At 34.1% G+C, this 16,920-nt stretch overlaps 1 protein-coding gene across 1 annotated transcript; it reads right to left on the bottom strand.

The window, feature by feature from the left end:
• Positions 1–16,275: 16,275 nt before the first annotated feature.
• On the bottom strand, positions 16,276–16,920 carry LOC108462785 (secreted RxLR effector protein 161-like). The gene has a single exon (XM_017762687.1). It carries the CDS (start codon positions 16,918–16,920, stop codon positions 16,276–16,278), a length of 645 nt encoding a protein of 214 aa, XP_017618176.1.

The following is a 16,920-nucleotide window of genomic DNA, read 5'->3' as shown; positions in this document are numbered from 1 at the left end:
ATTACCGGGAAACTTGAAACCTACTGTAAAAGGTAATAAACTTACCTTTTATTTTATGTTTTAGGGTTTGGCTGACAATTTCAAAGTTATAGAGAATGTCCATTCCATTGGAATTTATATATTTTTGAAAACAATGAGTGCATTTTATTAAAAGCAGGGCCGAAACAAACCCAATAAACCAAAAAATCATTGCATAATAAATAAAAAGACCAAATTACAAAAAAAAATTCCAAAGAAATATACAACAAAACGAGAAAGGGGAAGCAAATATTTGAATATTTGCATAAATTTATATTCTACTCAATTTTCAAAATAATAACCTAAAAATTGATTTTTATAAATAAATTAAAATTAACAAATAACACATCAAACCTAAACAAATAATATATTACGAGCTTTTGTAAAACATGTGTATCCAAATATACTTGGATAATTAACTGCTTATCATTGATATCTAATCCAATGCTTGTATCATCAATATACTTAAAGATGCAGAGTATTTACAGGGCTCGGGAAGGTTTTGCTCCTGATCTTCAAATAATAACCCAATACTTGCTTCTATGGCTTTTTTTTACATAAAAACATCAGTCAGTGTTTTAGCTAGACGAATGGTAGGCATCGTAGTTCATGCATCATGCATTATTAACATGGTAAAATGTAGCAAACATGATTGATACCAATGATAAAGCAATAGCACGCAGTCTGTTAAATGAGCATGTACCAGGATTACTGTAATTGAACCTCATACTATTTAAATGTGTGTTGATGGTTGAGTAATTCTATCTATTTGATCAACAATGGGATAAATTGCACTTTAACATAGATCTGGATGTGTTGTGTGTTTTCAAGCAACAATGATTGGTTTGGATCGAGTTTAAACTAAACTATGTTCAACCATCAAAATAGAGAACTGAAGTTACCTTAATAAACGGCTGGTCCTTACTAGGAAAAGAGTTAATAAAGCTATCTTTAAGTAGTAAAGAAACCTAGAAGTTAATCAAACACATAAAAAAGTTGATAAGAATGATTCAGAAAGAAAACGAGGAACAACATAAATTATATGAGCCAAACTGCCAACCCTATCATGGTTTGATTATACACTAGTAATTGTATGAGATCTCAGATTTGCACAAAGTGACTCGAGGTACTGTCGTATGACTGTCAAAAATTGTGTTGCAGCTTCAGCCTAGTAAAACAATTAGAACAATAATTATTAGAACAAAATTTAAAAATGAATCAACTTAACCATTAATTAATCTAAACTAAGTAGAAAGATATTTTGTTAAAATCTTCATATCTTCCTAGTAAAACAATGGGTCATGGAAACAGATACATTAAGCATTTTTTATAGTGATTGGTAAACACCTGCATTTCATTACACTTATATGTAGGATGTTTGTTAGCAATTGAATCTTCATATAACAGTCTGGAATGTATTGACCTTAGTTCCGTTACAAGCTCTTTATGTCGAGGAAGTGTAGTCAAGTAACACGATTTCACCTGAATAACATATGTAAATCTTAAAAATAACTCTTAAAAATAACTTGCATATTTACGGTCATTATCTGCAGATAAAAATAACTTCATTTTCATTTTCATTAAAATAAACTCAGTACTGAATGAAGCTTATATGTTGAATAAGACTCTATTCTTGGCTTCCAACAGTATATAATTTCACAATTGTTATAACCCAAAATGTCTTCAAATATAAAAATGAACATACATAGATGTTAATATAATATGAATGTCATCTTCATCTAAGTGCTCTGTTTCTTTTGGGAAATTCATTCTGCTCTACTACATTAAAAATATCAATTACACTAAATCTTTGCACTTCAAAACATCGTTCTTGTTCAAATTAAAACTAAAATTATTCAGTTATAATATGATGATCACACTGCGGATATTCATCATCTTCTACAGGGGTTTCAACGCTTAGATTGAACAAATCTCTTGGCTTTATTCCTATAACATAGAGCCATCCTTCACTCTTTCCATCCTCGACATAAAATACTTGTTTCGCTTGAGAAGCCAGTATGTATGGATCGTCCGAATCACAATTCCCTGTATGGATAAGCTCAGAAAATTTCACCATAATAAAACCATTTGCATCATTCTTCAAACTCCTAGGAGATTTAATATTCACCCAATCACATCTAAGCATGATAACCCAAAACCTTTCATAATAGTTTAGCTCGATAATTTCAATGCAATTGCCATAATAGTTTCTCCCGTCAACAAAAACCATTACGCCACTATTTTTAGTTTTACGATGTTGCTCAAATTTTTTAGTATAGACCCTAAAACCATTAATTATAAGCCTATCATATGTGGAAACCACCTTATGTGGTCCTCGAGCAAGAGCAATTACATCAGCATCAACTTGTTCAACTTCCATCTTTGGAATCTAACCATATACTAGGAAATCAATGAACACTTATTCTATGATCAAATTTCTACAATGTTCCTTCATTACATAAATAATACGATAAATTATTTTAATAGTGACAATTTACCTGTTTCGCAAGCCATCTTGGGAACTTTTCAACCAACCATTTGTCCTCTGTGCATTTACTAATTTGAATGCCACCATAAACAGCTCGCTCAGACTCTAAAAATACCCTATAATATATTCAATATTTTGCGAAAAATGTTGTCAAAATGTATACAAATTATGTGATAACTTTATTTGTCTATTGGTTAAGAAAAAGAATCGAATGACAAGATTTTCCTTAGCAAACTCACTGACGGTATGGTGATAACTTATCGCTATGCAATAGAACATAGCGGTTTACTTGTGCAAGAGATCACATGTCCAATATCTTCGTGTTCATGGTGCCAATTGGACGTCCTTTAAAAGAGAAAATGTACCTTTTTGAATATTCCCATCATTCCTTAGAGGATGAGAAAATATAGTCTCCACATCAGAAAAATAACGGGAGCAAAATGTAAGACATTCTGAAACTATGTACCCTTCAGCAATGGAACCTTCGGGATAAGCTCTATTTCGCACCGAAGCTTTCAATCCCATAAGATACCTACATCATATACATTTATTTTTACATACTTATTATATTCTATATTAAAATAATAAAAATAAAATATTGTGAAATATTATTCATATATTTCATATACCTTTCGATCAAATACATCCACCTGTATTGAACAGGTCCACCAAGCTTAGCCTCCATTGGCAAATGAATAATCAAATGAATCATGATTGTGAAGAAACTTAGAGGAAATATTTTCTACATTTCACAAAGTGTTAATACGACTTGTATTTGAAGTTGATCAACTTCTTGTGGGTTAAGACTTTTTACACATAATCTCTTGAAGAAATCTAATAGATTTGTAATAACACTTAGCACCTTCTTTTCTACAACTCCTCTTAAGCTTATAGGAAGTAAATCTTGCATGAGAATGTGACTGTCATGACTTTTAAGGTAGCTCAACTTGTGCTCTTTCAAATTCACACATCAAGATATGTTTGATGCATAACCATCGGGTACCTTCAAGTTTTTCACAATGGAAAGAAAAATATCTCTTTCCTTTGATGCAAGAGTGTAACACGCTTGCGGTAGGTACTCTTTCCCGTTTCTCATTTTGGATGAAGATAACTTTGAATGCCCATATCTTGTAGGTCCTTGCGTGCATTGATATTATCTTTACCATCGTATGAGAGATTAAGAAGGGTGCCAATGACATTGTCACATACGTTCTTCTCGATGTGCATGACATCCAAGTTATGTCGAAGTAGATTGAAACGCAAATAAGGTAAGTTGAAAAATATGCTCATCTTCTTCCATAAAGTCTCGTCTTGATTTATGAGATTTGCTTCATCTCCCTCTACCACTAATGCTTCAAAGTTGTTAAACAAATCACACCCCTCATCTACATCTAGTCCTACCAACCCTTCATGTAGTTCTTCTCTATCCCTCTTTCGAGCTTTTCCATAAATGAAATTGACACCTTCAACTTCCCTTAAGATATCTTCCTCAGATCGTGGTATAGGAGCTACCCCATACTCTATAGTGCCATCGAATTCACGACTCTATTTTCGAAATGGGTGTTCAGCTGATAACCATCAATGATGACCCATATAACAGAACTTTTGACCATACCGTAGCCATCGAGATTCAATTTTTTCAGCACATATTGGGCAAGCAACCCGACCTTTTGTACTCCACCTTGAAAGATTAGCGTAAGCTAGGAAATCATTGATTTTCAGAAGAAGACAAGCCTGTAAAGTGAAAGATTCAGAAGCTGATGAATCAAAAGCATCAACTACTGTCTACAATTGCTTCAACTCTTTAATTAAAGGCTGCATGTAGACATCAATGTCGTTGACAGGTCTTTTTTCACCAGGGATAACCATTGAAAGTATCATTGATGATTGTTTCATGCATGCCTAAGGTTCCAAATTATAAGGAATAAAAAGCACGGGCCATGTTCTGTGACTTGTACTCATTTTTCGGAATGGATTGAATCCATCACTAACCAAACCTAGCCTAACATTGCGAGGATCAGATGCAAAATCAAGAAACCTCTTATCAAACGCATCCCAGGCAGAACCATCGGCTGGATGTCTCAATATACCATCTTTGGTTCGTCCTTCTTTATGCCATCTTATGGATTGTGATGTCTTGGAGGATTGAAATAATCTTTGAAGTTTAGGAATCAAAGGAAAGTACCGTAATACCTTGGCAGGCTTAGGACGGTGACAACTACCATCAACTTGTTCATCTGCATCGAACTCATTAGAAGATTGCCACTTTGAGCTTTTACAGACATCATAACTGATATTTTTACTAGCATCGACCCAATATAACATACAATTATTCGAGCATGCATCAATCTTCACATACCCAAGATTTAGTGCAGAAATCTTTTTCTTCGCTTCATAGTATGTAGTCAGAATTGTATTTCCATTTGGAAATGCCTCATTTAAAAACTCCAATAAGCATGTCAAAGATTTTTTTGACCATCCAAAAAGTGTTTTGAAGTGGTAAAGTTGAAGTAAGAATGAGACGCATGAGAACTTGACACAATCGGGATAGAGCAGAATATCACAATCATCTAGAAGAGTAGTTGCTCTCACTATAGTCCCTTAGGCCTCATTAACATCATACTCTCGACCATTATTCTGAAACTCGCTTGAAACTCCATCAAAACTGTCATTAAGAGTTGGGATGTTGATACCTAGAGTATCCGTTATGAGATCTCTTAAATCGGCTTCATTGTCTTGTGACAACGTACAAACTGACAGAGAAGTTCTCACTGTTTGGTCGGTTTGCACCGATGTTCTTTCAATGGATTCTCCATGAAAAATCCAATACTTGTATTCTTTTATTATACCATGAATACGAAGATGCTCACCCACAATATGTGGTTCGTGCAATATCCTATTATTGCAACGATGGCACGGACAATATATTTTTCTGTTAAAAATTGATTTTTCAATTGCAAATGATAGAAATCTTTCTATTCCAGCTAGGTGATTGGTGCCAAATCTTGGAGCATCCATCCAACTTTTATCAACCATCTGTTAAAGTAATTAATATTAAAATAGAGTATCTATTAATACCTAATCTTAAGGTTCATGTGTGAAAAGAGATGAGCTTTCTAGTGAACTAACAACAACCAAAACTACCTAATCCGAAATAAAATAACAAATTTAAATATTAAAATAAATAAAATTTATCTTTATGAGAATTAAATAATATTAAAATTTATGATAGATAATATCTAAATTCCTAAATAAAATAGTCCAAACTACAAAGATAGAAAAATTTAGAAAACGAAAAAAACAAAAGAAAAAGAAAAGGTTAACTAACCTTCTGGTTATATCAAACTGGTAAATCCAATATCACATATATCTCAATTATAGTAAAAAGGTATATGCCATTATTCATGCTTCGGGATCTTTAATTTAGCCTAAAAAGTTCACAAAAATGATACCATTAACAAAAATCAGCTCAAAAAAGCTTCATATGAGGCAAGCTCAATTCCAATTAAGAAGGGCAACTAGACGTTTTTTAAAAGAACAATTATTTTCAAAAAAAAATTTGACCTTTTTTTCCCTTGAGAAAATGAATCTTTCTTTTTTCTTTTTCTTCAAAAAAAGGTAGGATAGCAGAAACATGAAGCAGACATATTACAGTTTGAGGTATCCAATCTCCAAAGTAAATGTAGAACATTAAAAAAAATTGCTTTTGAAACCACATTGATTTAAAAACCTGCCTTCATGTACCTCCATGCTTGCCTTATAAGCCAAACTGGTAGTCTTTCAACATCTTGCCTTCGAACAGCATTGAGCAACAGGGGTTCTGCTAAAGCTTTTGGTTCTACTACAACCCTTAAATGCGAATTTCACAAATAAAACTATTAAATCAGTCATTTTCAGCAAAACATAGATAGGGCTCTATAATGGTTCAGGCCAGATAAGAGAGATTAGTTAAAGAAAAGAATGGTGGAGAATCAATGGTGTGAATGATTCAGCTAACTGAAATATGCTATGCTTGCATATAAGGGGATGAAAATGTATGAAAACTATATATCATGCTAAAATCAGATAGAACAAAAGTAATTTCAATCAGATTGTTACTGTTTATAATTTTCAATCAATCATCAACACAAACATGCCACAATAGAACTGAACTTTTTTCGCTTAATCAAAGTGCAGCAGTTAATAATGCTGTAGAAAGCAAAACACACAACAAGAGCAAACAGTCCCAAGCAAGAACAAAATAGATCACAAACAGATTACAACAATCTAATCCACAAAAACCCAACTGAGCCCCATCTGAAAACAGACCTCAAAACAAAAGAAAAGAAACTTGCGCAAAAATGATGTTTATTGCAATCAATCAACACAAACATGCCAAAGTAGAACTAAATGATATTTATAATTTTTAATTTACATTTGTCTATTGCATTTTGATAATAGTTGTTATTAGCCACCACATTCAGAAAATACTATTGTTAGAATTAAGTGACCCAAATTCTTATTTAAATAAAATACGATGGAAAATAAAATAAAAGTAAAATCCATATAGAACTAGACTTCTTTTATTTTATTTTAGAATAAGGTTTTAAACCTTATTAAACTCCATCTATTTTATATTGATTAGGATAAGGTGTTTCAATCCTACTAGAATATGGCTTTGCAAGCCTATAAATAGACATAGTCTATTCCTCTTGTATTTGAGTAAAAAATTTTTCGACATAGTGAATTTTCTTCTCCTCTTGCCTGTGGTTTTTTTCCGAAAGGGTTTCCACGTAAAATTTATGTGTTCTTTATTTTATTTATTTTATTCTATTTTATTTTCACAAATTGGTATCGAGCTTCCGGGTTATTCATCTCGATCACGGTAATGGCGTCTTTGAAGTATGAAATTCATTGTTGGATCGCAACACCATATTTGCGTTGTGGCAAATTAAGATGCAAGCGCTTCTTGCAGATGGATCTAGAGGATGCCCTGCTAGGATAGATAAGATGCCTTGACATTAACAGATGAAGAGAAGAAGCGTAAGGATCGAAAGGCATTAACACAATTACATCTGCATTTGTCCAACGAAATTTTGCAGGATGTGATGAAAGAGAAAACTGCCACGCATTATGGAAGAGGCTAGAACAAATATGTATGTCGAAAACTCTAACAAGCAAGTTGCATATGAAGCGGCGTCTTTATGCTCATCGTTTGGAGGAAGGTGCGTCAGACACAAACACTTAACAAAGTGTTTAAAGAAATTCTCTCAACCTTGGAGGCCATGGAGGTTCAAGATGATAAGGAAGATCTAGGGTTGATTCTACTTTGTTCGTTGCCCCGTCTTATTCAACCTTTAGAGACACGATTTTATATAGCCGCGAGTCTCTCACGGTTGATGAGGTTTATGATTCTTTAACCTCGTATGATAAGATGAAGCATCTTGTGGTTAAACCCAACTCTCGGGAGAGGGTCTCATTGTTCGTGGGAGACAAGACCGAATGTTGATGATGATCGTGGTAGAACACGAACGGAATCCTCGTGGTAAATCTAAGGGTAGATCGAAATCTTCAAACCGAGGTAAAACTTGCAACTTCGCAAGAAGAAAGGGCACATTAAATCTGAGTGCTATAAGCTACAAAATAAGATTAAAAGGGAGGTCGAATCAAAGGAAAACAACCGAAAATTCCGGTGAAGTGATGTTGTAGAAGACTACAATGATGGTGAACTTCTAGTTGCTTCATCAATGATTCTAAAGTAAGCGAGGAGTGGATACTTGATTCAGTGCACCTTCCACATGAGTCCCAATCGGGATTGGTTTACAACTTATGAAACAAGATCTCAAGGTGTTGTTTTGATGGGAAATAATGCTTCATGTAAAATCGCAGTGTTGGAACAATTAAAGTTAAGATGTTTGATGGAGTTGTCGAACACTTAGTGACGTGCGGCATGTTCCGAATTGAAAAGAAATTTAATTTCGTTGAGTACTCTTGATTCAAAAGGGCATGATACACAATGAAAGTGGGGTTTTAAAGATTTCCAAAGGGTCCCTTGTTGTGATGAAAGGGCAAAGAAAGATTGCCAAGTTATATGTTTCTGAGGTTCTCATCATATCGGTGATGCAATTGCGCTTCCTCTTCCTTGTCGGATGATGATATTACTAAACTTTGGCATATGCGCCTAGGGCATATGAGTGAGAATGGCATGGCGTAATTAAGCAAAAGAGGACTTCTTAATGGGCAAGGAATTTGCAAACCGAATTTCGTGAGCACTTGTGTTTTTGGGAAGCAAAGAGAGTTCGATTCACTAGAGGAATCCATAACACGAAGGAAACGTTGGAGTATATCCATTCGATCTGTAGGGGCGCCCGTACCTTCGAGAGGTGGAGCTAATTATATGCTAACCTTTATTGATGATTTTTCCGAAAAGTTTGGGCGTTCTTCCGAAGCGAAAAGCGATGTGTTTTCCACATTGAAGTCTTGGAAAATTATGATTGAAAAACAGACGGAAAACAGATAAAATATCTCCGCATGCACAATGGCTTAGAGTTCGCTCGATGAGTTTAATAGATTGTGCAAGTCGAAGGGATCATGAGACACTTGACGATTCGTCATACTCCACAACAAAAGCGGCGTTGCGAGCGAATGAACGAACGATCATGGAGAAGGTTCGATGTATGTTGTCAAATGCCAACTTACAAGTCATTTTGGGCGAAGCGCCTCTCATCGCATGTTTTTGATCAACCGATCTCCATCCGCTGCCATTGAGAAAAAGACTCCACAAGAGGTATGGTCCGTAATCCCGCTAATTATTCGATTTAAAGATTTTGGGTGTCCTGCGTATGCTCATGTTGATAATGGAAAATTGGAACCGAGATCCATTAAATGCGTTTTTCTTGGTTATAAAGTTGGTGTAAAGGCTATAAGTTATGGTGTCCCGAAAATAGAAAAGTTGTGATTAGCAGAGATGTTGTTTTTGATGAAACTGCTATGCTACCTAACTTATCTCTTAAAGACTCTTCCAATAAAGAAAACCAAAAGCAGGTGGAGCATCAGATTAATACAGAATCAACTCCTCAAGCCAGTACAAAAATTGAGAATAGAGTTGCTTCTTCACCGCAATACTCTATCGCCAAAAACAGGACAAGAAGAGAAATTAAACCTCCAAAGAAGTATGCCGAGGTTGATCTAGTTGCTTATGCTTTAAATGTGGCTGAAGATATAGATGCGAATCAAGAGCCATTTAATTATTCCGAGGCGATTAGTGTGAAGACTCGAAAAAGTGGATGTTTGCTATGCAAGAGGAGATGGAATCACTCCACAAAAAGCAGAACATGGGATCTTGTAAAACTTCCTAAAGGTAAAAAGGTCATTCGTTGTAAATGGGTGTTTAAAAGAAAGAAGGGACTCCGGAGTTGAAGAACCCAGGATATAAAGCAAGGCTTGTTGCAAAGGGTTATAGTCAAATTCCGAGTGGACTTCACATGTGTTCTCTCCGGTTGTTAAGCATAGTTCGATTCGAGCTTTGCTTGGTATTGTGGCCATGCATGATTTGGAGCTTGAGCGGTTAGATGTAAAACGCATTTTGCATGGAGAACTTGAGGAAGATATTTACATGCAACAACGAGAGGGTTTTATAGTCTCGAAAAAGAGGACTATGTTTGCTTGCTGAAAAAGTCCCTTTACGGTTTGAAACAGATCACCAAGACAAGTGGTACAAGAGGTTTGATTCCTTTATGACTTCTCATGATTTCAAAAGAAGTAGTTTTGACAGTTGTGTCTACTTTAAGAAAAATGTTGATGGTTCTTTTGTGTATCTACTTCTTTATGTTGATGACATGTTGATAGCAGCAAAAGATAAAAGAGAGATAAGAAAGGTTAAAGCCCAACTAAGTGAAGAATTTGAGATGAAAGATTTAGGACCAACAAAGAAGATACTTGGTATGGAGATTCTCAGAGATAGAAAAGCAAGTAAATTGTACCTAAGTCGGAAGGGGTACATTGAGAAAGTTCTTTGCAGTTCAATATGCAGAGTGCTAAGCTTCGTTAGTACTCCTTTAGCGACCCATTTCGACTTTCATCGGCCTTATCTCCTCAATCGATAATGAGATTGAGTACATGTCACATGTTCCATACTCTAGTGCGAGGGATCTCTCATGTATGCTATGGTTTGTTCACGTCCCGATTTATCATATGCAATCGGTCGGTTAGCGAGATACATGGCGAATCCTGGTAAAGAACACTGGAAAGCAGTTTAGTGGATTTTAAGATACTTACGAGGCACTACTAATGTTTGCTTACAGTTTGGAAGAACTAAAGATGGAGTTATAGGGTATGTTGATGCTGATTTTGCTGGAGACCTTGATAGAAGAAGATCTCTCACAGGTTACATCTTTACAATCGGAGGTTGTGCAATTAGTTGGAAAGCCACTTTGCAAACTACGATCGTTTTGTCTACCAAGGTTGAGTACATGGCGATTCTCGAGGCTTGTAAAGAAGCTATTTGGTTGAAGGGACTATTTAGTGAACTCAATGAAGACCTTCAAATCAGCACATGATTTTGTGACAATCAGTGCCATCTTTCTTACAAAAGATCAAATGTTTCATGAGAGAACAAAACACATTGATATTCGGTATCATTTTGTTCGTGATATTATTGCTCGTGGTGGTATTGTTGTGAGCAAAATTAGCACTCATGAAAATCCTGCAGATATGATGACTAAGTCACTTCCTATAACCAAGTTTGAGCATTGCTTAGACTTGGTTGGTGTTCATTGTTGAAGTTAAACCCTTAAGGGGTTTTTGGAAGAGGTGAAGAACTTGTTTATTGAAAGTTCGCGATGAAGAACTTGTTCATTGAGAATTTGTGTCAAGGTGGAGATTGTTAGAATTAAGTGACCCAAATTCTTATTTAAATAAAATACGATGGAAAATAAAATAAAAGTAAAATCCATATAGAACTAGACTTCTTTTATTTTATTTTAGAATAAGGTTTTAAACCTTATTAAACTCCATCTATTTTATATTGATTAGGATAAGGTGTTTCAATCCTACTAGAATATGGCTTTGCAAGCCTATAAATAGACATAGTCTATTCCTCTTGTATTTGAGTAAAAAATTTTTCGACATAGTGAATTTTCTTCTCCTCTTGCCCGTGGTTTTTTTCCCGAAAGGGTTTCCACGTAAAATTTATGTGTTCTTTATTTTTATTTATTTTATTCTATTTTATTTTTCACAACTATCAATGAAAACCGATGGGCAAAAAAAGTTAACAAAGGTGCAACGTAAAAAACAAATCTTGGTCAACAAAACAGCAGTTAATGCATTTATTTCGTAGTCGTAATGTTTTAGATATGAGCAAGTATCATGTAACCCCTGCAATTTAATTCAAATGATTGAAGGCATAAACAATTAAACTAAAACAAGATTAATAGACAAAAAAATGAAGCTTTAACTCAAATCATTACTAGTCCAAAATTAATGCTACCTTGTTATCTTCATCAGAGAAATTTTTCAAGCAATATTGGATTACACGATGACCATTCAAGTCCTTCGACAATGCAACAGCTCCAGTGCTTAGAGCTGACATAAACAACGAGATCTATTGTTGAGTAGTAAGTTTCTCCAACAATTTTTGTACAGCACGAGCCCTGTCATCGAATGAAAATATATTTGTATTTTATTTATTGAACACAGAACAACTTCTTAACCAGAAACAAAACAAAAAACAAAACCGAATCAACCATACATACCCATGAAGATTGAGAAAAATCTCAACAAGTCGAAACCGATTCACCAGGTTCTACCACTGTAGGGTCACGAATTTCATGGAATCTGTAAGGCAGGCTTTCAAAGAAGGTACCGTGACAAACCAATAGCTGAAGCAGGTGGTAGACGGCAAATGCAATTGGTTTTTCTTTGGTCAACAGAATTTGGAGTGAGAATAAGGGGTTTTTTGTGGGTAAGAATCCAGGTAAACTGACTACTAATCCCATGCCATGTCACTCAATATTTTCTACTAATTATTTATTATTCAAAAATATTTTACTTTCTTTAATTAAACTATTTATTATTTAATATTATCATAATAATAAATTTAGTATTCAAACTTTGGAAATTTTTAATAATTTAGCTTTCATTTTTTAGTTAAATTTGATTCGTAATTTTTAAAAAGAGTAAATTTATTTTTATAACCTAAAATGTTAACTAAAACAATAAATTGTTAATAATATTAGCGTGATAACCCACTAATACTTTATACTAACATGGTATCATTTATTATATATATCATATTAGTAAATAATTTAAAATTTTTATTTATTAAATAAAAATTAAAATTCAAAAATTATACAAATAGTTCGTAAAAAGTAAAAACATGAATAACATGGATTAACATGCATATTACCATGTTTAAATTTTTACATTTTAATTAGTTTTATTAAAATAATAATGATTTAACTTTTTTAAAAGGATAATAATTAAATTTCACTCTTTTAAAAGATTAAGAATTAGATTTAATTAAAATAAAAAAATAAAAGCCAAATTGATAAAAAAATTAAACATTAAGAACTAAAATTTTCATTATGACTTTAATATTTAACTCTTAATATTCAAGTAAATACACAGAAATATGAGGATCCCATAAATATTATGAATTTTTTGTTAGAACTATCTATAATCCCTCCCTAACCTATAAATACAAGGATAATGCACTTCAGCGCATTTAAAACCACGTCCTCCTACATTGGCAACAATACTTATACCGATTAAGCTAATACTCAATTGGCAAATTCAATTTCTTAAAATAAAAGTAAAGTAATAAATTACAAATGTACGAAGGATATAATCCTTAGAGCATATTTGGTTTTATATATTTATCTCTATAATTATAAAAAGGAAATATTCCCCCAAGGAATTTGGGCATGTTCTTCATATCCAATGTTTTGAGAAAATGCAATGTGTCAAGCTTGGCATTATTGCTTCAAAGAGAAAGCATTTATCAAAAGCGCAGAATTTACCTAACAATTCGATCCTTTTTACAAAATTCCACTATTGCATTAACATTTCATCCAAAGAGAATAACAAAGATATTCTTTTCTTGCCCTAATTTTTTACCTTTTAACCAAATAAATAGATCAATAATAACAATAATATATATATTTCCTCAAAATAAATACTATACATTAGATGGCTAACATCTATCAATACGATTATTTTCAAAATAACAAATTCTTTGTAGCCTATTAACAAATTATAATAAGATTCACGAATTTAATATCTATAATCTTTAATATTTTTATTTAGATATTTCAATCAAAACATTTTTTAGTGTCAATCATTTATGAATATATTTGTTACATAAATTAAATTACCAATTTAAGTGATGCCTTAGACATACTATTGGACAAAGCTAATTCTTAAACCCTAAATCATAAACACTAAACCTTAAACCCTAAACCCTAAACTATAAACCATAAAACCATAAAATCCTAAACCCCTTAGGCATGCATATACCAACCCTTATACAAAGAGTTGGCTAAAGTGTATGTTCGCAAGTCTATCCCAACACTTAGGAAAGTGTCGGCCCAAAAGTGTAGGCATAGTGCTAGACAAAGCCGACTCTTATTTAAGCATTACCTTAAGCATGCATATCCCAACCCTTATACAAAAAGTTGACCAAAGCGTATGTCGGCAAGTCTGTCCCAACATTAGGAAAATATTGTCTTAGGACTAGACAAAGCCAACTCTTATTTAAGCGTTGCCTTAGGTATGCATACCTCAACCTTTATACAAAGAGTTGGCTAGAGCATATGTTGACAAGTCTATCACAACACTTAGGAAAGTGTCACCCCAAAATTGTCGTCTTAGGACTAGACAAAAGCCAACTCTTATTTAAGCGTTGTTTTAGGCATACATATCTCAAACCTTACGCAAAGAGTTGTCCAAAGCGTATGTTGGCAAGTCTATCCCAATGTGTCGTCTTAGGACTACACAAAAGCCAACTCTTATACAGGCGTTGCCTTAGGCATACATATCCCAACTCTTATACAAAGAGTTGGCCAAAGCGTATGTTCGCAACTCTATCCCAACACTTAGGAAAGTGCCGCCCTAAAAGTGTCGTCTTAGGACTAGACAAAGCCAACTCTTATTTAAGTGTTTCCTTAGTCATGCATATCCCAACCCTTATACAAAGAGTTGGCCAAAGCGTATGTTGGCCAGTCTATCCCAACACTTAGAAAAGTGTCGCCCCATAAGTGTCGTCTTAGGACTAGACAAAGCCAACTCTTATTTAAGTGTTGCCTTAGTCATGCATATCCCAACCTTTATACAAAGAGTTGGCCAAAGCATATGTTGGTCAGTCTATCCCAGCACTTAGGAAAGTGTCGCCCCATAAGTGTCGTCTTAGCACTGTTTTGTTGTAGTGCTAGTTCGAGCAGCTGTAAAATTCAATCTTCAGCAATCAATCCATGATTCACATGGGTGGCAGAGGCGATTCTAGGGTTGGAGGTGGCATAGGCCCCGACCCCACTAAAATGAAAATTTGTCATTTATGCCCTTTAATTTTTTTAAAAATTTTAAATTAGTAAAGGTAAAATTACACTTTGCCCCCCTAAAATTATAAAAATTTGATTTAATCCTTTAAAAATTATAAATATTCATTCGCCCCCCCTAAAAAATTATTCTGGCTTCGCCCTTGATGGGTGGCCGATTTAATTGATGTAGATTCAAACAGTGGGAGGGAGGACTCAGTTAATACCTTATTTTTGCATGATGGAGCCGAATTTTATCAATTCCCCTATCACGTACAAACCAAGCTAATTGTCCAGTCTGGAAAGGGGATAACACCATTTCTTATTCTATGAAGAGTGGCTATAGGCTCCTTTGTGGTGGGGATTTACATAATCATAGCCATGATTCAAACAACCAAGTTTCTCCTAATAAAAAGCTATTTCAGTGTATTTGGCAAAGCTTAATGCCACCAAAGATCAAAATTAGAAGTTGGAGATGCTCAACATAACTTATACATTAAACACGTCTTAAATACCATGTTGTGCCCGAGATGTTCTTCTGCTGCAGAAACAACAATTCATGTTATTCATGATCGTGTGTTGAATAAATATGTATAGAGGAGCTTGGGTATTTCGTGGCCTGAACAGTGCAACGAGATGGATTTTAAAAATTGGTTAGCTTACCTTCTTGACTCTCGTAATGTAACTGGCTGCAATTTAATTCTTATCATAATTTGGGCATTGTGGCACAATAGAAACATATTCTACCATGCAGGTTTTATCCAAACAAATAATGATGTGGTTACTTTTATCATGGCTTTTTTCAAAGAGATGGTGGGCTTGAATGTATGAAAAAATCCTATAGTTACTGTTAAGTTATAGAAAGAATAAAAGAGAGCTGGAAAAGAAGGCAAAACCAGAAAAAATTTAAAACTAAATATCCCATCTTTCATTAAGATTTCGGTGCATAATATACAAAAGACTACTGTTGTTGCAGTGGTTAATCATATCCTAAAACTTCAACAAGTATCACATTAAAAGATTGTATCACCTAACCAAATACAAACTGACACATTATGTGTGTCATGCTTGACTACTTATAACTGCTCTATCAAGCTAAAACATCAAAAAGATTGGCATACACTCTTAGAATATCTAAGAAAAATCTCAGTCATCTAACACTCCTCATTAAGATTTTTCTTGGAGACTCCAAGCTTTGTTCTTAGAAACTCAAATCTAGGCCTTGAGACAACCTTAGTCAGAACATCTGCAACTTGATGTTCAGACTAATTTCACCAAGTCTTTCAGCTTCTTTGATTGCATGAAATTTCTTATTAATATGCTTAGTTTTTCCATGCTGGACTGGATTTTTGTGATAGCTATAGTAGATTTATTATCCACCCAAATTGCAATAGCTTCATTAGTATTTTGTTCCAAGTCAGCTAAGATCTTTCTAAGCCAAATAGCTTGATTAATTGCTGCTGCAGCAGAGACATACTCAACTTCAGCTGAGGATTGAGCCACCACATCTTGCTTCTTTGAATTCCATGCAAAGGCACCACTTCCAAAAGAAAAAATATAACCCGAAGTGTTTTTGCAACCATCCATACTTCTAGCACAACCACTGTCAGAATAACCTTCAAGCTTGCAACTATCATTCTTCGAATACCATATGCCATAGTTAAATGTAACTTTAATGTATCTCATAACCCTTTTAGCTGCACCATAATGAGTCTGACTGAGGGCTTGCATGAATCTAGATAATAAGCTTGCAACATACATTATATATGGCCTAGTAGTAGACAAATATAATAAATTGCCTATCAAACTTCTGTAATCGGAAGCATCAACCTTTTTGGAATTATTTGATTTAGACAACTTCTCATTCAAAACCAGTGAAGTAGCTACTGGTTTGCAATTTTCCAT

The sequence above is a fragment of the Gossypium arboreum genome, chromosome 13 (genome assembly GCF_025698485.1).
Source record: "Gossypium arboreum isolate Shixiya-1 chromosome 13, ASM2569848v2, whole genome shotgun sequence".
Lineage (NCBI taxonomy): Eukaryota > Viridiplantae > Streptophyta > Magnoliopsida > Malvales > Malvaceae > Gossypium > Gossypium arboreum.
The sequence above is the reverse complement of the archived record's forward strand: the minus strand, read 5'-3'. Positions and strand labels throughout refer to the sequence as shown.

Bases quoted from the DNA above. Each gene is read 5' to 3' on its own strand.
- LOC108462785 (XM_017762687.1), bottom strand. From the start codon at position 16,920: ATGGAAAATTGCAAACCAGTAGCTACTTCACTGGTTTTGAATGAGAAG.